Below are 24,609 nucleotides of genomic sequence, written 5' to 3' on the forward strand. Positions count from 1 at the left end.
GGCGGGGGAGGAAGGGAAGCTTCCGGCGTGGAGCTGCAGCAAGAAGGGCGAATGCGATCCGCAGATTTTGCAGTATTCTGGAGAGACTTGTTTATTCACTGGTTATAGGATTAATATTGATTTTCCTTGCTAGTTAGAGATCTTTTTTTAAAAAAGTTTTAATTTGTCATAGAAAATTGGAAATATTTTGCTTTTCAATTAAAAAGCAACCTTTTAAATTTTGGTACATCATTCAGACCTTTCTCTTTTTCTACCTAGTTTTAACTATTTGTTAATTATTTGGAATTTTTGTTTCATATTGTTTTCTAACAGCTTCTATTTACTCGTCACTATAGAAATACATCATCTCATAATATTTGAGGACTTAGTTGATGGGCAGTTTAGAAATGGAGCAAATAAACAACAAATATCTTCACAAGATCTTGTGAGGGTCAGCTGAGACAATGATTTGACCAGAGTCATTCTGAATTTCATGTTATTGCTGTCCCTTTATATGTAAAAAGGAATTATATTAGGGCTCAGTTCAAGCCTTTTAAGGGCAATTGTTAAGGAGGTGCCTTAAAATACATAACATAACACACACACAAAAATTAGAGTCTGGTGTGATTATTGATTACACAAATAATGAAGTATATGGTCTGGCATGTATTAAATACATGTTTACTCCCACCTCCCCCACTTCCTATCAATTCTATCTGTTGCTGATACAAAATACTTTTTACTTTGATCATCAATCTATGCAATAGACATTAGAATACATCATTTCATATCTGTAATAACTTTGGTATATACACTTTGACAAACTTATGTTGATATGTTCAGAAATGTTTATTTGACTTCCTAATGTCTCAACAAACAAAACTGATTTGTGAAAATGTTACATGGGGGGGAAATACAAGAGAGACATTGCACACACTTTGTAAATCAAGAAAATCTTTAATAAAAAGAAAGGATTTTTTATCTGAGTGGTTATTGTTTTATTTTTAATTTTAGGTAATTATTGCTCTAATAATAATAATAATAATAATAATAATAATAATAATAATAATAATAGAATTTATATACCGCCCTATGCCTGGAGGTCTCAGGGCGGTTCACATAAAAAGATCACAGTATACAAAATAAAAATAAAAGCAAAATCCCCCGCAAAATAATATCCCCCACAAAAGAGCCACATTTTTAAAGGGTATGGGATGTTGATCAGGTCAAGTAAAGGCCTGGTTAAAAAGGAACCTTTTTGCCTGGCACCTAAAGGTGTATAATGAAGGTGCCAGGTCAACTTCCCTGGGGAGAGCATTGCACAGACAGGGAGCCACTACAGAGAAGGCCCTCCAGACCTCTCGATAACGTCTCAATACAACCTTGTTAAACAGTTTAAAGATGAAAATGAATAAAAACTACATTACAAAACAAAAACAAAAAGGCCATATTTGGCAGGAATCAGGTTTGCATGACAGCACCAAATGAAATTTAACTGGGAATTGCAGGTGTGAAGAGTGCTAACATGCTCAGTTTCTGCTTGTGAGCTTCCCATAGAAACCTATATATGGAAACCTGTGAAAACAGTGCTGGACTAGATGGGATTATGTTATAATTGTGCAAGGTGCTTTAACTATGGAATTCGCAACCACAAGAAGTAGTGATGGCTACCAACATAGATTGCTTTAAAAGAGAATTAGGCTATGAGTGGCTGCTAGCTACAATGGACATGTTCTGGCTCATCAGTCAGAGGCAGTATGAATACCTGTTGTGGAGATTCACAAGTAAAAAAAGTGCTGTTGGCCCTGATTCAACAGGTTCTTACTGTTGTGTATTGAGTCAAAGGATTTTATATCTGTATTATTATTGTCTGTATTGCATTAGGGTAAAGTAACTGCCTTTTGGTTCCAGAGGGTACAGCTACTATTGGTTCATTTAAGCTGCTGTATTTGGATCCTCTGTCTTATTGGTTTCCTCCAAAAGGCAGGACTGTGATTGCCTGAGATTGTTCCCTCCAAAATGTATCCTTTCTAGCTTGTTCCCTGTCCCTATAAATGTAGCTCTCCCCTCCTCAAGTCTCAGTCTTGTTTGCTTTAATAAAGAAGTGTTACTAGAGAACTGTCTCCAGCATATGATGTCAAGAGAGCTGAAATCACAAACCCCATGTCACAACACTTACTATGTTCTTACGTGATTGAAACCCACCTGCAAAACAGCAACGTCCTGGAACTGCCATTTCTCACCTCCACAAAGTGCCTAATCCGTTCTTCAAAACTAGTGGCACTGCAAGTGCTAGGGAGAGAACACATTGTGTAAGTCCAAAGAGAAAGATGAAGTCTTAGAGCGGTGAACAGAAGGTCCAGTTCATTTCTCTGACAATTATTTACTAAAGTTGTGGTAGGAGGAATAAAATTGTACATCCCCTGTCCTTACTACCTCATTATCATGGAGAGAGTTCTAGGCACAGTGCTGCTTCTGGCTTCTATAGGTAAGAGAGTTGTTTCTGGCACAGGTGTAGGTACCTGTGCTTACGGTCAGTGAGCTAACCATTCATATGTCATTCCTATATGGGTGAAGCTTAAGGTGTTTTGTTTTTATGTTGCAGTAAGTGCTGCTTGACTGATTGCCATACAATGTTAATTTAATTTGGCAAGGCTTCATGACTTCCTAACAAAATTACTTTCTTTTATTTGAATGGGTTCCCATCCTTTCCAAAGTGATGTATGATCTTAAAAAAAAAATGCGCAACTTTCCAATACATCTCTTGTATTGGCATAATAAAAAAGTCACAAATCTGTATAAAATGTGCATGTGCATAGATAGATAGATAGATAGATAGATAGATAGATAGAGTCTTTGGCAATCACTCGTAGCCGAATAAGATTGTTTTCCATAAACATGCTTTTAACAATGAGTCTGTAAGTGACTGTGGAGACCAATTCTGGAACCACACGTCTTTCCACAGTGGGGACATTGGTTTCCAGGCGGGAGTTGATCACGGTGTGGATTTGCCAAGCGTGCCTTCCTCTTAGCACGTTTCTCCCTTGCATATATATGTGTGTGCAAATGTAGTGGAGAAGATTTTGAGCAGGTGATCTGTGTGCCCGCTGAGTCTGTTGTTCAGGTGCTGAGGTTGAGCAACTTTGAGGTATCCTCCCTTCCTGGGGTTCTTTATATTGAAACCACACTTAGATGGAAAGCTCTTCATACACCTCTGCATGTTGCTGGATGGCATCACAACTACCGGCAAGAGAAGATGTGAGTTGTAGTTTATGGAGTCAGAGAATTCCATCAGAAATGAAAATAGGAAAAGCTGCTGCATTTCACATAGTTGCCAGAGATCTGGAACAGAAACCATGCAAATAGGGAGCCAAACTACAGTCGTACCTTGGTACTCAAATGCCTTAGTTCCCAAACGCCGAAAACCCAGAAATAAGTGTTCTGGTTTTCAAACGTTTTTCAGAAGCTGAATGTTCGATGTGGCTGTCAGCTACTGTTTCTAGGGCACCTGCACCAATCAGAAGCTGCACCTTGGTTTTCAAACATTTAGGAAGTAAAGCGGACTTTCGGAACAGATTAAGTTTGGTGTTTTTGTTTTTCCTATTTATTTCGCATTTTTGTTTTTGAGGCTTTTTTGGTTAATTTGTTTTTGTGACTGTGTGGAACCCAGTTCAGCTACTGATTGATTGATTGATTGATTGTGTGACTGCGGAAATGGATAAAAGGCCCCCATCCAAACAATGACTATCATCAGTGCAGGTAAGGCAAAAACATAATTTTAATTTTTATCATCTACAATACTGTCTTATTTATTTTATAGTACAGTACATTGATTATTGCTTTCATTTTATGGATCAGTGGTCTCATTAGATAGTAAAATTCATGTTGAATTGCTGTTTTAGGGGTTGTTTTTAAAAGTCTGGAATGGATTAATCAGTTTTGCATTACTTTCTATGGGAAAGAGCGCCTTGGTTTTGGAACAGACTTCTGGAACGGATTAAGTTTTAGAACCAAGGTACCATTGTACATCAGAATGGAAACAATGCTGATTCTCAGGAACAAAGGAAGCCTGTGAAGGCATAAACTTATCTCCATTGAAAAGCACTGTTTTATAAGGTCTGCCTGTGAAGGCTGAATGACAATGATGTCTGTTTCATGTGGGCAGGTCATCCCTTGGTGCTACAGCCACTAGGGGATGAGATGTATTTGCAAACTTGCTCAGATGGATTCAAGCTCCTTCTTTGGTGAGTCTCCAAAGGGAAGATGTTCCAGAACTGGAGATTGCCTCTCTACAAATCCTTGCAAGGATGCAGACTTTCACTTACCAAATTAGGGATCAGGAAAGGATGGAAGCAGGCAGGAAGAAAGTGAGCCATTGGGATCTACTGCTTGGAGTGGAGCTCTAGGACCAGGGAGACCTGGGCTCAAATCTCTGCTTGCCATGAAGCTTACCAGATGGTCCCAAGCCACTCATTCTAACTCACCTGTTCTGAAGATGAACTGGGGTAAACCCCAGCACATGTGCTGCCCTGAACACCTTGGAGGAAGAGTGAACTAAACATGTGTTATATAAACTTTAAATAAGAACCCTGTATTCTGCCCTGGTCAGACCTCACCTGGAGTACTGTGTCCAGTTCTGGGCACCACAGTTCAAGAAAGACACTGACAAACTGGAACGTGTCCAGAGGAGGGCAACCAAAATGGTCAAAGGCCTGGAAACGATGTCTTATGAGGAACGGCTAAGGGAGCTGGGCATGTTTAGCCTGGAGAAGAGGAGGTTAAGGGGTGATATGATAGCCATGTTCAAATATATAAAAGGATGTCACATAGAGGAGGGAGAAAGGTTATTTTCTGCTGCTCCAGAGAAGCGGACACGGAGCAATGGTTCCAAACTACAAGAAAAAAAGATTCCACCTAAACATTAGGAAGAACTTCCTGACAGTAAGAGCTGTTCAACAGTGGAATTTGCTGCCAAGGAGTGTGGTGGAGTCTCCTTCTTTGGAGGTCTTTAAGCAGAGGCTTGACAACCATATGTCAGGAGTGCTCTGGTGGTGTTTCCTGCTTGGCAGGGGGTTGGACTCGATGGCCCTTGTGGTCTCTTCCAACTCTATGATTCTATGATTCTATAAGCCAGTTCAGAAGCTGGAGATCCAAGTGAATAGCAGCCAACACCTTGGGATCCATCTCAAAACAGCCCTGAAAAGGTCTGTTTATGTTAGATCATGGTACAAAAAGTCACTGCCAGAATCATGTATTATATGCTTACTGCTTTATTATTACACTTCATGAAGTGGATTAAAGTAAATAAAAGCTTTTGCCGTGATAAATTTGTGAATCTTTAGGTTTGTGAGTCACAAGACTCTTTATTGTTTTTGCTACATTGGATAGGTAATAGAGCCTAATAATAATAATAATAATAATTCTCATGTTTCAAATATATATCTCAATGCATTGTTCAAAATATTATAAAAACAACTAAAAAAATGTAAAGAAAACACAAAAGTAACAGGATGAGTACCAATCAAGGAGGAATGGCACTTTAAGTTGTTGGAATATGCGGACTGGTGGGTCAGTAAGAGAACAAGAAGATCAAGGATACAAAAAGGACTAAAAAATGTTTGCAATTTTAAAAATCTATATAAACTTGTGAACAGATTAGCAGGACTTGAATAAATTCAGCAGTATAAGAGGAAGTCGGAGATAATTAGTAAGAAGAGTAGAACTCATAGCTGTCAAAGTTTCCCTTTTTTAAAGGGAAATTCCCTTATTCCAAATAGGATTCCTCGCAAGAAAAGGGAAAAGTTGATAGCTATGGTAGAACTTGGTAACTTAGGATACATGGAAGAGAAGGAAAATAACGGATACTAGAGAAGGAGAGGAAGAGAAGTCCTTAGGTGTTTTGTGTGGTGTCTTTGGTTTGTTGTGGTTTGTTTTCAATTTTTATTCATTTATTTTCTACTTATTCTTTTTGAACTGTATGTGAGAACACAAATAAAAATTACTTTCAAAAACAAACAAACCAGGATATGGATTTTAAAATCCTATGTTGGACAATAAAACAGTCATGTTAGACTAAAATAACTACGTACAGTGGTACCTCAGGTTACATACGCTTCAGGTTACATATGCTTCAGCTTACAGACTCCGCTAACCCAGAAATATTACCTCAGGTTAAGAACTTTGCTTCAGGATGAGAACAGAAATCATGCAGCGGTGGCACAGCGGCAGCAGGAGGCCCCATTAGCTAAAGTGGTACCTCAGGTTAAGAACAGTTTCAGGTTAAGTACAGACCTCCAGAACGAATTAAGTACTTAACCCGAGGTACCACTGTATCTGCTTGACGTTGATCAGAACATTTTACAAGGGACTTTGAGAGGAAGGAAGAAATGAGCAAGCCAGTAGGACTGAAAAATCGCTATCTGAACAGAAGGATACACATAGGGTTCTACTTTTAGTTTCAGTCAAGCCTGGCAAATGCCTTAATGTACCTAAAGAGCCTTTAATGTACCTGGCACACAACACATTCATGTAGATGTTGCAGTCTGAGTGAAAGCACACTATGTTGAGGAACCATAAGATTTCCAAGCTTTGTATAACTTACTGTTCTCAACAGTACAGGACATTCACGCCCACACTCAAGCTTTCATCTTATTCCAGTAATCATTATTATCTGCAGGATCCCATCGGCATGGGGGTGGGGGTACTTCACCTGCATTTCTGGAAAACAGCTTCCCATCTAATGAAGCACATTCTTACTGGAAGCCCCCCGTGTCAGCAAATGTGTAATATATGATGGTATTTGTGTCACAGTGTCAGCACAGACCGGCGAGCGCATTATCGGCGGATCCGAATGTTGGCCGCACTCTCAGCCCTGGCAAGTATTTGTCTTCGACAGTCAACTCACTCGATGTGGTGGAGCCTTGATCAATGAGCACTGGGTGCTTACAGCTGGACACTGTCTGCAAAGGCAAGTTTGTGAGGTCATAGGGAGGAAGCGGTGGGTGAGAGGGAGGATAATGTCTCCAGAGTAGGGGAGTGGGTGGTGCTGTGGTCTAAACCACTGAGCCTCTTGGGCTTGCCAATCAGAAAGTCGCTGGTTCAAATCCATGCAACGGTGGTGAGCTCCCATTGCTCTGTCCCATCTCCTGCCAACCTAGCAGTTCAAAAGCACACCGGTACAAGTATGTAAGTAGGTACCATTGTGGTGGGAAGGTAAATGGCATTTCCGTGTGCTCTGGTTTCCGTCACGGTGTCCCGTTGCACCAGAAGCAGTTTAGTCATGCTGGCCACATGACTTGGAAAGCTGTCCATGAACAAACGCCGGTTCCCTCAGCCTGAAAAGTGAGATGAGCACTGCAACCCCATAGTCGCCTTTGACTGGACTTAACCGTCCAGGGGTCCTTTACCTTTTTTTTAACCTTTAATCTCTCCAGACATTTACAAAACAATCTAGAATGGATCGCTTTTCTTCTTCGTCATTTTTTAATTGCCTGAGATTCTGCTGCTGCACTGGGTGAAGAAGTCCCTGCCCAGAGGCAGTCAGCCAGCAGAGAGCTGGTCCTCAGCAGCCATTTCTTACATTTTGAATTCTTTACGAGTTTATATGCAGGTGGTGCTGTGGGTTAAACCACAGAGCCTAGGACTTGCTGATCAGAAGGTTGGCAGTTCGAATCCCTGTGACAGGGTGAGCTCCCGTTGCTCGGTCCCAGCTCCTGCCCACCTAGCAGTTTGAAACCAAGTCAAAGTGCAAGTAGATAATTAGGTACCGTTCCGGCGGGAAGGTAAACGGCATTTCTGTGTGCTGCTCTGGTTTGCCAGAAGCGGCTTAGTCATGATGGCCACATGACCCGGAAGCTGTACGCCGGCTGCCTCGGCCAGTAAAATGAGATGAGCGCCGCAACCCCAGAGTCGGCCACGACTGGAACTCATGGTCAGGGGTCCCTTTACCTTTACTGAATTGTATTAATCATTTGTTGAATTTGTTTTTGCCTTTGTTATATGTTTTGGATGTGATTATACCGACTGAAATGTTCTACTCATTTTCAGTACCATAGCTATTATTGAGACTTGCTTTGAGCTCAGCATTGTTGCTGGAAAAGTGGGATATAAGAACTATTAAATCATATCAAATCTGGGCCACAAACCCTGTCCTAGTCAAGCAAAGAACCGAGGCCAAGAATAGCATGGAAATGGTTTGGTATAAGAAGGGCTGTTCTGAACACCTCTGTGTCTTCGCTATTGTCTCCCTTGCAGTGATCTCATGGTTCATCTTGGGGAGCATGATTTGTATAAGCAAGAGGTTGGGGAACAGTCTTCCAAAGTAATCAGAGCCATCCCCCACCCTAAGTTTGAATACCGAACAATGAAAAACGATGTCATGCTTCTGAAGCTATCCCCCCCTGCAGTCCTGGGAGATACCATTAAGACCATCCCTTTTGCTAAGGAATGCGCACCCACTGGGACAAAGTGTGTGGTGTCTGGCTGGGGCACTACTACTTTCCCCGAAGGTAAGAGGAAAGGCCAGAGGGTCAAGGTTCCATGTGCAATGACCACTTTTGGGATAAGCTGCAAGAAGTTTAGCTTGCAACGTCCATCAACAGGCAAGGGTTTCACAAGACCTCCTGCAAACCAAGGCTAGATTCAGGTACTTGAGGGGCCTGGTGCAGTTCCTACAAAGGAAAGCATGAAATAAGGTGATGTAAATGATGTAAGCTTTTGCAGACTATCTTAACCGAAACCAAAAACACCTAAATCCTGAGCACCTGCAGTTTCACAACCCTGAGCAAACTACTAAAAAAAGTGGGGGGCGGGGCATAAGCTTGAGAAACAAAAAGACAGTACAGTGGTACCTCAAGTTAAGTACTTAATTCGTTCCGGAGGTCTGTTCTTAACCTGAAACTGTTCTTAACTTGAAGCACCACTTTAGCTAATGGGGCCTCCCGCTGCTGCCGCGCCGCTGGAGCATGATTTCTGTTCTCATCCTGAAGCAAAGTTCTTAACCCGAGGTAATATTTCTGGGTTAGCGGAGTCTGTAACCTGAAGCGTATGTAACCTGAAGCATATGTAGCCCGAGGTACCACTGTAACAATTAACTGCACCGCTATTCAAAATCCAGTTAAAATGATCCAGTTTAACTAACTCAACAAAATGGATGAACTTGATTCAGCATTTTGAAGCCTGATAGCCCTTTACACTCCAATGCCCCCTTGCCTCTTAGCAAGGTAATCCCACTGCCTCCCAGTACTGTCTACTTTAGGAACCACTAGATTAGGTGATTTATGGGCCTAAGTATAAGGGAACTGCCTCTGTCCATACTGTGTTTCCAGTTGTGGGATGGGGAATTGCATCTACTAGCCAGTAGTCCATTAAGGTGAATGAAAGTAGTGGACTCTCCTTCCTTGAAGGCTTTTAAGCAGAGTTGGGGTGGCCATCTGCCATGGATGCTTTAGCTGAGATTCTTACATTGCAAGGAGTTGGAGAAGATGGCCCGCAGGGTCCCTTCCAACTCTAAAGTTCTATGATCCTATGAGTGGGGCATCTCATTCTGCTCCAAGCAAGCCCTCACCTACCTCTCGCCTTACTGAAGGAGCGTCTCCACCCCCATCGCTCTACCCGGACACTGAGGTCCAGCGCCGAGGGCCTTCTGGCAGTTCCCTCACTGCGAGAAGCTAAGTTACAGGGAACCAGGCAGAGGGTCTTCTCGGTAGTGGCGCCCTCCCTGTGGAACGCCCTCCCACCAGATGTCAAAGAGAACAACAACTACCAGACTTTTAGAAGACATCTGAAGGCAGCCCTGTTTAGGGAAGCTTTTAATGTTTGATGTATTACAGTACTTTAATATTTTTTTTGAAGCTGCCCAGAGTGGCTGGGGAAGCCCAGCCAGATGGTCGGGGTATAAATAATAATAATTATTATTATTATAAATAAATTATTATTACTTACGACGAATCCTGGGGGTGGCCCTGGCTGTTGGCTTCCTCCTCTGAGTCTCAGTGTTGCCCCTTGCAGAACTCAATAGGGAGGAATATGGGGGCAAAGTTGGTCTTCCTGCCTTCCACCTTACGGTTGCAATGGACACCAACCACCACAGCTTCTGGCATTCGTGAGGGAGGAACCTGAAGCTAAAATAGTTAAGCAGCAACTCCCAAACAGCCAGTGTCGCACACTGACCCAAGCATTCATTTTGCAGTAAATTATGCCAATGTCCTGCAATGTTTGGACACAGAGATCCTGTCAAAATACATATGCAAGTCTAGGTACGGAAGCTACTTTGCAGACAACGAGATTTGCTCTGGAAAAATGGAAGGAGGCAAAGACTTGTGCCAGGTGAGCAACAAACACTAGGTGGCTATGGGTCAGAGGCACAGTGCATTGTATCACAATCCAACTTTCCTGTGACTTAGCCTGCAATGTGAACTACGCTATTCATATATAACTTATACACTACATAAAATAACAAAAAATAAAAATAAGCAAGTCACACAAATTGCAACAATAAAGGCACAAGCAAAAAGTCAGCGCATAGTATCAAGATGCAAGAATCCAGTAAAACATCATTCATGTCTACTCAGAAGTCGGCCCTATTTAATTTAGTGCAGCATATATATTCCCAGGTAAATGGGGTTAGGATTGTAGTCCAAGTCCAACTTTGTTCAGTGGAACTTCTGAGTAGAGATGGAATAGAATCAGAATCATTTGATTCAGTTCACGTCTAAATATGAACCTGCCTAATAGACATTCTGAAACAATACTTGATTCGAAACACACAATTCCTCTGATATTTGCATTTCTCAGAGTTTTGCAATGCAGTTCTCCAGCTATGGAATATGTACAAAAATGCATATACTAGGATAAAGTGTGTGTAATGATAAAAGAACATGCACAAATGCATTATGTTAGGGGAAATTGCTTTGCAAAAATACTAAGCAAAATCCCATATAAAAATGTGTATAATAGAAGTTTGCATTAAAAGGCTGATGAATTTTCATGAGTTAAAAAAAACAAACACCCCAAACTGATGTGGAAACGTAGAAAACTGAACTTGCAGACTGGGAAACGAGAAACCAAAACTGACAGAGTCACATATCCTTACTTATGAGTAGACATGGTTAGGATTTCTCCAATGTCAGTAGCAAGCAGACTTCTATTTTTATTTTATTTTTCCTTCTTATTACTTGAGATCCATCAGTAGAAGGGAAACAAATATTTACAATAAAAGAATTTTGAGCCCAGGAATTTGTTTATAAAGTACCAAAACTAGAGTGAGCTCATAGTTCTTCCATACAGAAATATATTTCTGCATATCCCATTCTTCCCTTTCAGCAGTACATTTTTTAGGGTTGTTTTGTTGCCACCATTGTTGGGAGTAAGAAATCCTTGCCAATCTACTTCAGATCATCCAGCGATCTACCAGCACAGCCCAGTCTAACTTCTGCCTACTCCTTGTCTAAATCTTCCTAATTAAAAGGAAAAAAGAAAAAAGGAAGTGAGCAGAAACAGAAGGGTATTAAGATATTGGGGGGTGGGGGGAGAAACACCGAACTACCCAAGGAAGCAAGTATTACCACACCAAAGAGTTCTCCTGCTCTCTGACCCCTTTCCTCTTGTTGAATTTACAGGGAGATTCTGGGAGCCCCTTGATTTGCAACGGGGTCCTTCACGGTTTAGTGTCATCGGGAGCTGTGAAGTGTGCATCCAAGAAAAACCCTGCTGTTTTCATGGAGATCTGCAAATTTTGGAAGTGGATCGAGGAAACCATGGCTGAAAATGACACAAAAGCACCAGCCCAGGGCTGATATCCCTCAATAAAAAGCCTGGTGCAAATGCATTATTGCCTTTGCTTCTTAGTACCATTTTTCTCATGCAGAGCGCAGAAATGGGAGCATTTCCAACAGTTGCCACCTATACCCCAGCTCTCCTCTGGGATAGCTCTGTTAGTAGAGCATGAGACTCTTAATCAGAGAGTCAAAAAATTCATGCATTGCAAGGGTTGGCCTAGATGACCCTTGCAGTCCCTTCCAACTTCACAGTTATATGAAAAGTTGATAGCAGTTGCCGATCAGCAATAACGTACAAAGAGCCTGCTAGGTCAGGCCAATGGGCTCATCTAGTGCAGCATTCTGTTCTCACACTAGCCGACCAGATGCCTGTGGGAAGCCCATACGCAGAACCTGATCGCAACAGCACAATTCTCCCCACTTGCGATTTCCAATGGCCAGCATTCCAACACACACTGCTTCCCACTGTGGATGTGGAACGTAGCTGACATGGCAAGGCTGTCTGTAAACATTCCGTGTGCGCGACGACCACTTATTGAATAAGCTGCAGGCGGTTTAGCTTGTTCGGCAACAAGCAAGGATTTCACAATATCTCCTTTGGACCAGCCAAGGTCTATCAGATTACAATTCCTAGAGTGGTGTAACAATTACGGTAACCCCTCTTCCCAGGGAACTCTTTAAGTTGTAGCTCTAGGGGAATAGGGGTTTCTTAACAACTACCAGCAACCTTAACAAACTTCAGTCTCCAGGATGCTTTGAGGGAAAGCCATGATTTTTTCCAGTGGAATGGTAGTTATTAAAATATGCATTGCCGATGATGCCTAAGAGGTTTGTTAATATAATCAGCTGATCTGAGAAGACACATTCATTGTGGCCTAATCTTGCAAAACTTAATTCTTACTAACATTAATTCTTATTTTTAATATAATTTTTATTAGTTTTCAATTGCAATCCAATAATAGCCTCATTATAACAATACCAATTTATAATACAATTATTAATACAGTGGTACCTCAGGATGCAAACGGGATCCGTTCCAGAGCCCTGTTCGCATCCTGAGCAGAACACAACCCACATCTGCGGGTCACAATTCCCTGCTTCTGCGCATGACTGTACCAATATTTCAAATACCGAATTATATAATTTAGAAAAGGTGCCCCCCATGTGCTAGAATTGATGGCTTGATTATTTCTGCGTTCCAATATCTTTTTAATTTCCATGACATTCCGGTCATAATAATAATCCCTTATACAACTGTAATATTAATAACTTCTATTTGTGTTGACACATTAATTGATTTATAAAACTACAAGTGAGCAACTCAAACTATCTCCTTGTTCTTCCTTGTTCTGTGTCAATTACAGTGGTACCTCGGGTTACAGATGCTTCAGGTTGCAGACTTCGCTAACCCAGAAACAGTACCTCGGGTTAAGAACTTTGCTTCAGGATGAGAACAGAAATCGTACGGTGGCGCGGCAGCAGTGGGAGGCCCCATTAGCTAAAGTGGTACCTCAGGTTAAGAACAGTTTCAGGTTAAGAACGGACCTCCAGAACAAATTAAGTTCTTAACCCAAGGTACCGCTGTATCCTGTTCGTGGTGCTTCTTCCTGTCCTTGTAAGATGTTATGTCTTCCTTTCCCCCGGTTGTTATTAACATTAATTCTTAATAACATTTGTAATGGCATCATCTATTATGAGCTAACAAAACAAAAAAAAGGTATTTTGCCAAAACACCTCTTATTTGATTAAATCTGAAGCTCTTAAAGTGGAGTGTGTCCAATTCTGCTTAAATACATTTTGATCCAATGTGCATTAAAAAAGGCTGCAAAACTTGATTGAATGACAAAAAACTAACAAGTGTCTAAATTGGAGGAAGAAGAAGAAGACGACTTTGGATTTGATATCCCGCTTTATCACTACCTGAAGGAGTCTCAAAGCAGCTAACATTCTCCTTTCCCTTCCTCCCCCACAACAAACACTCTGTGAGATGAGTGGGGCTGAGAGACTTCAGAGAAGTGTGACTAGCCCAAGGTCACCCAGCAGCTGCATGTGGAGGAGCGGAGACGCGAACCCGGTTCACCAGATTATGAGACTACCGCTCTTAACCACTACACCACACTGACCCTTTTGAGCTTAAGATCCCAGACCAAATGGCCCTCCTGGTCCTCTCTCTGATTGGCCCTGCTTGGACAACCATCTTTTGGAATTGTATCACTCTGGATTTCCTGCAAAAGGATGGGCTACATGGCCCACTTCAGTTCTGTGACTCAGAATACCTGCTTGGGTGTGGGCATATTCAGTTTTCTGCACAATTTCTCCCCACCTATCTCTCTACTGGTCAGGAGCTGTTGGGGCTACAACCAAGAACTCAACAGTCCTAAGCACAGCTGCCTAGTGTGGTGAACCAACCAGGACTACAGCTTGGCACGTTGCTGGCCTAAACAGTACTGCAGGGAGAGGAAATCTGGTCCTCCAGATATCATTGGACTCCAACTCCCATGAGCCCCAGGGAGCATAAATCAGGAGAGATGGGATGTCAGAGTCCAACAGTGTCTCAAATTTCTAGGCCACCCACCCCTGTTGTACAAAGGGAAAAGTTGTGGCCAGAAGGCAGACCCTGGAAAATCATTGGCCTGTTTCTATTGGGTTCACAAGTAGCTGCTCATTATTGCCACCTTTTCACCAAGAATTACAAAATAGGTGCATCTTGGTCTTAATCAGGAAAGCCAGAATATACAGACAGAATCAACACAGAGACTGGTTACTCTGTTAACAGTTAAAGAAACATGAGCACACGCTATTTTTTTTGGTAAATTTTGTTTATTTGTTTATACCCTGGCTTTCAACCAAAAATATAATAATAATAATAATAATAATAATAATAATAATAATGATGATGATGACGTCCCTGCTCTTAGACCAGTAGGAAATAGATAAAATAGAACAGGAGTGTCCAACAGGTCGATCGGAAGGTTCCAGCAGATCACTGTCGGTTGCGGACTCCTTTTCATTGGCATCAGAGCATCCGGCCCTCCTCCTCCTCGCCCCGTCCTCCATTTTTGCATGATTGTTGGAACGGAAGACGGAGTTTTCGCTGCTTGACAGATTGTTTTCTCTTTTGGTGAGTGGCTTTCCCGCTTTACTCAATTTTGTCATTTTCCTCCCTAAAAAAAGCTCAACAGCCACAAAAAACGGGGTACATCACTGCCAGTTTTTTATTCTGTGAGTAGATCGCAGTCTCTTGTGAGTTGGACACCCCTGATATTGAATATTTGATTTTAAATAACACACTCCAGTTGTTGTTGAGACAATTGCTGCAGCCAGAATGGCTAACTGTCAGGGGTGATGGGAACCATGGGTATGGACAGGCTCAGAAGTCTATGGCCCGAGGGTCTCGCTTTGCCTGCCGAGGGCCTTCCTCTTCCTGTAAGCTGGTTTCTGGCTTCTCCCCGCCCAGCAAAGCTTTTTGCAGCCGGCTGGTCTTGCCGATGCCCAGCCGAGGGAGGCCACGATTGAGCCCTTCCAGCAGCAAGCAAGCTTTGCAGAGGGGCTGGCTGGAGAGGTAGCCGCACCGCTGGCAGGTGCCCTGCGTGGGCATGCGGACATCCTCGCGCACCGCCAGCCGCTCGCCCGAGTGCACCAGGTCAGCCACCGTGCTGGGCCGCGTGGCTTCGAGGTCTTTGAGCAGGGCGCGGGTGTGTCCGCGGTAGGCGTTGGGGGAGTACACGCACTCGGTGCTGAAGTAGTCCAAGCCTTGGAAGTAAGCGTAAAGCACAATCTCCTTCTCGTAGGCGTGCTTCAGCGGCTTGCAGCGCGGCAGCTGCCCCTCGCTTCCTGTCAGTATGTCCGCGCAGCGCCGGAGGCGCCCAACGTCCCCCCGCAGGAAGTTCATCAGCACCGTCTCAGCGATGTCATCTGCGTTATGACCTAAAGAATGAATCAGACAGCAATAGGACGAGTCAGCACAACATGCACCTTCCTGGCTATCCCTGGTATAGGCAGAATGAAGATCAAGATCTGCCGATAGATTTCTAAGTACAGTGGTACCTCAGGTTACATACGCTTCAGGTTACACACTCCGCTAACCCAGAAATAGTGCTTTAAAGTTAAGAACAGGATAAGAACAGAAATCGGGCTCCAGCGGCGTGGCAGCAGCAAGAGGCCCCATTAGCTAAAGTCGTGCTTCAGGTTAAGAACAGTTTCAGGTTAAGAACAAACCTCCGGAACGAATTAAATACTTAACCTGAGGTACCACTGTGCAATTAGCAGTAGATTCACAAGGGATTTGGATTTCCAATTATTTAACTATAGCAATAGCTAAAAAGTTTCCTTCTTCTTCATTGCACTTAGATCTCACCTTTTTATCCAAGGAGTTCAAAGTGCCGTTCATGGTTCTCCCCGCTCATTTATTTCCCACAACAACCTGGCAAGGTAGGATAGGATGAGAAGCATCTTGGGTTGGTGAGGATTTGAACCCTTGTTTCCCAGGTTCTACTGTAGCACTCCAAGCACTATATTGCACTAGCTCTATTATATTCCTCCCCCCGCCCAAAAAAGTAGGCAGATGGAGGGAGCTTAGGGAAAAACCAGGAGTGAATTCCTCCTTCTTTATTTTTCTTTTCTTTTAAACCATCTCAATAAGCCAATAACAATAACCATTCAACAATATACAAATAATTACAAGTTCCAATCTATCCTTAATATTTATAAGCACCAATTAGGAATGCCAGATGGAGGCATACTGCGTTGGTGGTTCTCTGTGGTTGCCTTTCTTGTTAACATAATCAAGTGAAATTTTCCCCCTTAATTAAATGCACTCAGGAGCCCCCAGATCCTTAATTCTAAGTGGATGCAGGGTTGTTGCTAGGTATTTAAAAGGAGTCGGGGTGCAGGCCTGCAGTGGAAATGGGCATTGTGTTTGGATATGCTACTTTACATGTACAGATCAATTGTGTGTATGCGCTTATCTGGCCTCCTGGCACAAGCATCACTACAGTTTATAGAGAGGGAGAAGCGTGAAGCGCTTGGCAGGTCAGCACTGTGCTGATGCACCTGCAGAGCCAACCTGGTGCATCTCCACAGTGTTGAATGCTCCATCACCTCAATGTTTCCATTTCCAGTAACCTGCAGCAACAACAGCACCAGGAAACCAGGTAAATGCCACCCCACCTCCCTGTAAAGGTGGCCTTTAGGCAAATTAAGCTGGTGGGTTGTACTGTGCTTTGCAATGCAATGAGCCCAGCCTCCCTGCAAGCAAAATTTAAATGAAAAAGAATCTGGGAGGGAAGGATCAGCGATTTAGGGCCCAGCACAAGAGACCACCTTCTAACACCACCTGCATATGTCTGCGTCCCTGAGCTACTCTTTTCTGCATCAGGCACTGGCTGATGGACCTCAGGATTTGAGTAAATTAAAATGCACAAAGTAGATCCTGCCATCCTGAAGTTTGCCTATAGATCCAGAGTCAACTACATAGGGCAGACAAGGGGCCGTGCCTTCAGCAATGCCTCTTGAAACTGAAATAAGACCTAACTTGGAAGGGCAGTTACAGCTCCTCAAAAGCAAGCAGGAAGAAGCTGGTCATCAGCCTTCTGCCTCACTGAGGCTAACTTTGGTCATTTTTTGCTCCCGGGAGGTTTCCTTCAGCCGCCTTGACTGTCCCAATTTCTTTCCCAGCATGCCCATCAGTTGGGCCCCTAACCAAAGGCCACGAACTGCGGCCAAGCACCCCTTTTGCTTTGTGCTGGCTGTGGGCTTCCAGCAAGCACTTGGTTGGTCAGTGCGAGAACAGGATGCTGGACTGACTAGATGGGCCTTTGGTCTGATCTAGTAGGGCTATTGGTCATACGGAGCAGCATGCAAAGCAAAGTCCTTCCTCACCCCAAAAATCACATTGGGCTTAGAAACGGGGATGGGGAGGGTTACATGGTCTCACTATGCAAAGAGAGTAAGGAAGACTAAGCAGTTTGGCCTTACTCAAGGGAGAAATGAAAAGCACATGGGTAGCTGTGTTGCTTATAGATAATATTTAATATAGTATATATTTAATGTGTGTTTGCGTGTACGTATATTGCACCAGGGAACAGTCGCAGCAGCAGCAATCTCTAAATAGGGCAATTGTGGGGAACATGTGACCCTCCAAACTCCAACTCCCATCAGGGTCTTCCAGTATGACCAATGGCCTGATGGAATATGCAGAGATGGCAAAACTTACCAGAAGATTAAGAGATCAAGATGATAGAATCTTTGTAATAGAATAGGGGAAATTTATTGAATATATGAAAATAAATGGCAAACAATTAAAAACGTTAGGACTGATATAAGCATGAGCAGACAGAAATCTAAGGGAATTAAAAAGGATAAAATAAGATATGTAGTAAGAATTTGATAGAAAAACAAGAAACCGCAGAAAGGGAGATAGGGAAGAACTGTCTAATGGTAAGAGCTGTCCTGACAATGGAATGGACTCTGTTGGAAGGTGGTGAACTTTCCTTCATTGGAGGTTTTTAAGCAGAGGTTGAATGGCCACCTGTCATGGATGCTTTTAGTGGAGATTCCTAAATTTGCAGGGGGCTGGACCAGATGACCCTGGAAGTCCCTAATAATAATAATAATTTATTATATATACCCCGTCCATCTGGCTGAGTTTCCACAGCCACTCTGGGCGGCTCCCAATCAGGTATTAAAAACAATACAGCGTTAAATATTAAAAACTTCCCTGAACAGGGCTGCCTTCCAACAGTTCTATGACTTAGAAGTCTCTAACTAGAAACAGGGGAGTAAAAATGCTCCCAATAAATAGTTATGTATTCGTGAGTTAAGGTTCGTTGTTGCCGTGCCCTGTGCAGTTGCTCAGAAGCTCTTTAGACGGAGATGGGTAAGCAGTGGCCCTCCGGGTGCTGTTGGGCGACAGACCCCATCACCCCAGACGGCTGACCACACCGACCGGCGCTGATGGACGTCGGGAGCCCCACCGCACCCGGAGCGCCCCAATCCGGCTGCCCCCTCCAGCCCCAGTCCCCGCACCTGTGGCGATCTTGTCAGCCCCGAGCAAGGCGGCGCCTCGGTCCAGCGCCTGCCGCCGGAAGACCCCGCAGAAGGTGCAGTTGTTTTTGAGGCCGACGTGGCGGACGATGCGGTCCATGCTCCAGCCGTAGAGCTCCTGGTAGGAGACCACGTGCAGCGGCAGCCCCAGGCGGCCCTGGTTGCGGCGCACGGCGGCCAGCGAGTCGTCCCGGTAGCCGGCGATGCCCTCGTCCACGGAGAGCAGCAGCAGGCGCAGGCCGTAGCCGTGGCGCTCGTTGAGCAGCCGCAGCACGTGCGCCAGCACCGTGGAGTCCTTGCCCCCCGACGCCCCGATGGCCACCGTCTCGCCCGGCTGGAAGAGCCGCGCCGCCACCACGGTGCCGTGCACCTCCGCCTCGAAGGCCGCCACGAAGCACTCCCGGCACAGCGCCTGGCCCGTCTTGGGGCGGCGGAGCGCGGCGCGCCGGGACCCGCAACTCGCGCAGAGCACGGGCGCCGGCATCACGGGCCACCGAGGAGGGCCTCGTCTACTTCCAGCGGCTCGGAAGCTGCCTTGCAAACCCCTCCGGTCGCGTGCGTCTGAAACTACAACTCCCAGCATGCACCGCCACAAACCGGCTGTCGGGATCTGGGCCCTGCCTTCCTCCACGGTGCCCCCAGCGGTGCTTGCGAATGCGGGGCTGGTCGCACTCGCCTGGAAGTGCACTGTTCAGAGCACGGGGGAGGTTCAATTGCAACCCGTTAAATGAGCCCACCATGCATCCATCGATCCAAAACCCACAGTTAGGCATAGGGTTGCCACCTGTCTTGTATAATACAGGATTGTCCAGTATTTCAATGCAAAATGCTATGTCCTGTATTGATAACAGTTTTGGCTTGTACTGTATTTCAGCGCTCGCTCTCTCTCTGTCAAATTAGGGATCCTCTCCAAATGCGAGTGTTTTAAAGGGTGTGTGAAAGGTCATGTATTTAAGCTCTGGGTAGCTAAGCACAGAAAGATACACAAATTCGTGTGTGTGTGTGTGTGTGTGTGTATGAGACAAATTCCAAAGGGGGCATCCTGTTAGGCTGCAATAGATTGCGATGGATTGCTTTGAAGTCACTGAAACTGAATTGAATTTGTTAAATTGTATGAAAATCAATTAAAAGTATGTGGGGAAAAGAAGTCACTTTAGCACGAGATGGAAAAATTGCCGCCAATATGCCCTTCCCTGCCCTGTATTTTGCCAGAACAAAGGTGGCAACCCTAACTGGGCAATACTTTTATTAGACTAACCTTTCTATATGGCATTTATATATCATCTATCTATGTTTATCTATCTATGTTTATCTATCTATCTATCTATCTATCTAATCTAGATGGGTTTGGCTCAAGCAAAGAACCATGAGAAAAGACCATCCCACCTTGACAATATGCACAGTCTTACAGTTTGATTGCTCTACTGTATGCTTTACCTTCTTACCAGTGAGGCCATGAGGAACCAGAAATTTCCTTGATTTACTCACCAGGAAGCTAGGTTGGTAAAAAGGTAAAATGAAGGGTAAACAAAAGGTCACCATATGCAGGATTTTTGCATCTAAAAGTCCCTTCATGGAGGCAGGCTTCAAAAGAAATTCAACCAGAATTTCTATAGAAATGTAGATGCAGACCAGACAGAACCATAGAATCAGGAAGTCACTCCTGATGGATAAAGCTATTAGGGAGGACCAGCCTTCAGGATGAGTGATCCTTGTTTGTTTGTGTGGCCCAATAGACTTCTTATCAGAAACATCTGTATTATATTACTGTGGTCTTCTTTCTAGAAACTATGCCTAAGCACACCTACGTGGATTTCATTCTCTCATTTTGACCCCTTCTCATTGGCCAGCATGCCAACTTGTCTAGACACACTTTTAGAACCCCTACAAACCTATTTAAGGTTTTAGCATTATTCATCTCTCCTTGAGCTCCCCCTACACAACTCTCTGAAGCAGTGGCGTAGCGTGGGGGGTGCCAGGGGTGCCGGCCGCACGGGGCGCAACATCTGGGGGGGCGCAAGTCCACAGGGAAGGGACAAGTTCCTTCCTCCGCCGGGCTCCCCGCCGCCACCGCCAGCCTTGCGCCCTAGCGCGCCCGTCGCCGCTGCCGCTGCGCTCCACTCACTGCTCGCAGGAGGAGCAGCCACTGCAGCAGCGCCAACGCCGCCACCAACGCCTGGCCGGGCACGGGCAGCCTTCGCACCCGCCGCCGCCATCCCCTCGGCCCAGCCACAGGCGGCTGCTGCTTCTGCCGACTGGGAGGGAGGAGCCAAACCCTCCGAGAGGAAGCCGGCGGGCGGGCGAGGGTCTCCCGGCGGAAGGGGGCGTCGCTGGCTCCGGCTCTCAGTGCAAGCCTCAGCCGCGGGGGGGCGGGGGCGGCGGGCGAGGACGGAGCGCGGCTGGAAGCCCCCGGACCAGGCTGGGGGGAGGAGAAGCGCTCGCCAAGCCCGGATCTGGAGCGCCCAAGGAGAGGAGAGGGCGGGGAGGCGCCCGAGGGGAGGGGGCTTCGGCTGTCTCGGCCCGCGGGGGCTCCGCAAATAATAAATTTAATAAATTCCTGCTGAGCCTTAAGGGGGGGGTCCTTGGTTCCTTCACTCGCCCCCAGCCCCAATGGCGTAGCGTGGGGGGGTGCAGGGGGGCCGGCCGCAACATCTGGGGGGGCGCGCTCACATTCGAGTGCTAAAATCCAGGGGTTAGGGGGCGCAAATTACTTGCCTTGCCCCAGGTGCTGACAACCCATGCTACGCCACTGCTGCTTTTCTCTGGCCCCCCCAAGCAATCTGCAAACTCCAGGAACTTTTAAACTTGCCTCTAGAGGACTTAGGCTTGGGGAAGGGTCTATGCCTGTGATCCTGTTTTACAAATAAAGATGTAAAATCACTTTGGGCATCAACAAGCCTTATGAAGTATGGTTGGTGGAGTTTTGTATTTTTATAGTTTTTGTTGTTGGGGGGGGGCTGTCCTAAATTCCTGGAATCAGTATAGGGTTAGAATTTAATCAAGCTCTTTGAATCCTCAATCCAGTAGCCTTTTCAACCTGATAATGGCCAATAAAGTACGAGTTGTTAATTGAACAAAGGAAGGTGAGGAGCCATTAAGAAATCTGTGCCAGGTTGCAAATGGTATTGAGCTCCCAGATCTCCCCATTTTTCATACTTCTATCTTATCCTCCACACAAACTGCCAACTTATTTTATCCCTACTACTTCTTTTACCTCCTATTATCCCATGTCTTTATACAGTATTCCCAGTTTCTTATTTTAAATATATTAACCTTTATCTTTCTAATTTTCCTTGTCACCTCCTCTGGCCTGTTCAGGCCAAACGGAGTCCTCCCCCGACTGTCAGTAGCCTTTACTCACCATTCAGGAAGATGGTATTTTTAACATTATGAGGAGCCCAGGAGCAAATTAGTCACAGGATCTCCTGGCAATGTCTTCCCTTTCCAACTAAATAAATAAATAAAAGTAAATACATATAATGCTTTAAAAATACCCTACTTATATCTCAAGATTTTAAGGTCAGTACAACAATTCACATTCATATGTGTCCACTTCAGCCCATCTTCACCTTCCACCAAGAAATATAAACTTGATAAGACTTTTTATTTTCTAATAAGCATTAACATGAGTAACAATGCAGGGCTACGTTTGAATCCCCCTCTGAGTGAAGGAAACTGAAGCAGGAGCTGGGTCTTCCACAAACAGTGGAAGAGGGCAACGGCTGAGGGTGTCGGCATGGCCCATCGATTTCCCCGGGCAATGGATGAGCTGGTAGTGGTAGGCAGCCAGGAAAACAGTCCATTGCAGCATGCGCGGCAAGAGGACCGGTGGAGTTGGTCGATCACCGGCAAGGAGGCCCAGGAGCGGCTTGTGGTCAGTGATGAGGTCGAAAGTCCTGCCATAGAGATATTCATGGAACCTCTTCACTCCAGCCACAAGTGCCAGTGCCTCCTTGTTGAGCTGGCTGTAATTCCGTTCAGTCGGAGATAGCGTCCTGGAAAAGTAGGTGAGCGGTGCTTCTCTTCCGTCTGGAAAACGGTGACTGAGGACAGCGCCGATGCCAAAAGGTGAGGCGTCACAGGCAAGGACCAGAGGCCTGGCTTCACTGTACTGTACCAGCACACTGTCCGATCAAAGGAGAGCCTTGACCACATTGAAGGCTGCTGTCTCCCGATGACCCCAGGACCAAGGTGTCTTCGGGCTGAGGAGTCAGTGAAGAGGCTTGGCTACCATCGCTTTGTGGGGCAGGAACATGTTATAAAAGTTCAGCAGTCCCAGTAACGCCTGCAACTCCATCTTGTTCTTTAGGATGGGGGCCTGCTGGATAACGTGGATCTTGGATGTTGCCGGGTGAAGGCCAGAGGCATTGATAAGATAGCCCAGGAACTCCACCTGGCACTTCTCCTTCTTTACCTTGAGCCCAGCCTCCTGAAACTTGGTTAGCATGACGCGGAGGCGCTCGAACAGCTGCTGGTGCGAGTCTGCGGACACTAAGATGTCGTTGAAATACGGCACCACGCCCGGAAGCCCTTGCAGGAGATGCTCCATAAGGCTTTAGAAGATGCCACGAGACACACTCACACTGAACTGCAAACGTCACCCCTCGGTGGGTGACGATCGCCTGGGCTTCAGCGGTGGCATCGTTGACGGGCAGTTGTTGATAGGCTTGGGCAAGGTCCAGCTTAGCGAAGACCTTACCCTCACCCAGGGAATGCAGCAGGTGGTGGACAACAGGAACCGGGTAAGTGTGCTGCTGAAGTGCTTTGTTGATCATGCACTTGTAGTTGGCACAAATTCTCACCAACCCGTCTGGCTTGACAGGCGTGACGATGGGGGTTTCCCACTTGGCGTGGTCAACCAGCTCCAAAACTCCTTGGGCAATCAGCTTGTCCAGTTGTTCGTCCACCTTAGCCTTGAGAGCAAACGGAACCCGGCGTGGCTTTAGCTTGATGGGGGCGACTTGTGGATCAAAGCTAAAGGAGATTGGCGTACCTGTATATTGACCCAAAGTGCCGTCAAAAACCTCAGCAAAGTCTTTGATCAGACCCTCAGTCTCTGTGTTAGAGATGGAGTTGATGCTGGTGACTTCCAGGCCGAGGGCATCAAACCAGTCTAGCCCTAGGAGGCTTGGCCCCTGACCTTCGACCACCACCAGTCGGAGTAGGCCCGAAAAATCCTTGAAGGCGATGCGGAACCGGCCAACGCCTACCATGGGAATGTCGTTTCCCTGGTAGTCTCTCAGGTGTAAAGTCAAGTTGCCTTTTGGACACTCTGGGTACGAGTCTTTTGATGGTGCTCCAAGACACGATGGACAGGGCAGACCCGATGTCGATCTCCATGTCACACGGAGCTCCTTCAATGAGCACAGTGACATTCAGCTTGCATCACGTAGGTGAGTCTGTTTGGCCATGGTTCCAGACGGGCAGTGGCAGTTGGTGAGAGCGAAACAGCTTTCCTTGGCGGACGAGCTTTCCTTGGCGGACTGGAGTGAAGATTGGACTTGTGAGTCAGTGAAGGGGGTTGTCGGACAGAGCCGATCAGCAGACTTTAGCGATGTGGCCCCTTCTGGAACATTTCCGACAGATGGAGTCTCTGAATTGACACTTGGCACGGGAATGGTTGCCTCCACAGCCGGCACATTCCGATTGACCCTTGGACTTCTGTTTGAACTTCCTGCGCTCCCGCTTTGTTTGGTGCATGTCATCGTCTTCACTGGAGGATGCCTCGTCACTGCTGGCCTCTTCATGATGCACTGGAACTGGCTTCCTAGCAAGACGCGGGCTGCTGGCCTTGCGGATCTCCTGGGCG

General features: G+C 45.5%; 2 protein-coding genes across 2 annotated transcripts; one reads left to right on the top strand and one right to left on the bottom strand.

The window, feature by feature from the left end:
* Nucleotides 1-4,286: 4,286 nt before the first annotated feature.
* On the top strand, nucleotides 4,287-11,806 carry LOC310850489 (trypsin-like; the record flags this gene model as incomplete). The annotated part of the gene is made up of 6 exons (XM_083752010.1): nucleotides 4,287-4,346; nucleotides 5,813-5,894; nucleotides 6,790-6,946; nucleotides 8,233-8,486; nucleotides 10,169-10,305; nucleotides 11,598-11,806. 6 exons carry the CDS (start codon nucleotides 4,287-4,289, stop codon nucleotides 11,772-11,774), a joined length of 867 nt encoding a protein of 288 aa, XP_083608136.1. The 3' UTR covers nucleotides 11,775-11,806.
* A 2,076-nt stretch (nucleotides 11,807-13,882) lies between these two features.
* On the bottom strand, nucleotides 13,883-19,358 carry CTU1 (cytosolic thiouridylase subunit 1). Its single transcript, XM_083750908.1, has 2 exons — nucleotides 18,783-19,358; nucleotides 13,883-15,683 (listed from the first exon to the last, which is right to left on the bottom strand). The coding sequence occupies exons 1-2, from the start codon at nucleotides 19,282-19,284 to the stop codon at nucleotides 15,127-15,129; spliced, it is 1,059 nt and encodes a 352-aa protein (XP_083607034.1). The 5' UTR covers nucleotides 19,285-19,358; the 3' UTR covers nucleotides 13,883-15,126.
* Nucleotides 19,359-24,609: the final 5,251 nt, after the last annotated feature.

Source organism: Podarcis gaigeae (genome assembly GCF_964106915.1).
Source record: "Podarcis gaigeae genome assembly, chromosome: 8".
Lineage (NCBI taxonomy): Eukaryota > Metazoa > Chordata > Lepidosauria > Squamata > Lacertidae > Podarcis > Podarcis gaigeae.

What these genes read in the sequence shown, in the direction of transcription:
- CTU1 (XM_083750908.1), bottom strand. Translation starts at nt 19,284, where the DNA reads ATGCCGGCGCCCGTGCTCTGCGCGAGTTGCGGGTCCCGGCGCGCCGCG. An exon ending in GGCTGACAAGATCGCCACAG is followed by an intron (nt 15,684 to 18,782) that starts GTGCGGGGACTG and finishes TTCATTCTTTAG; the next exon opens with GTCATAACGCAGATGACATC.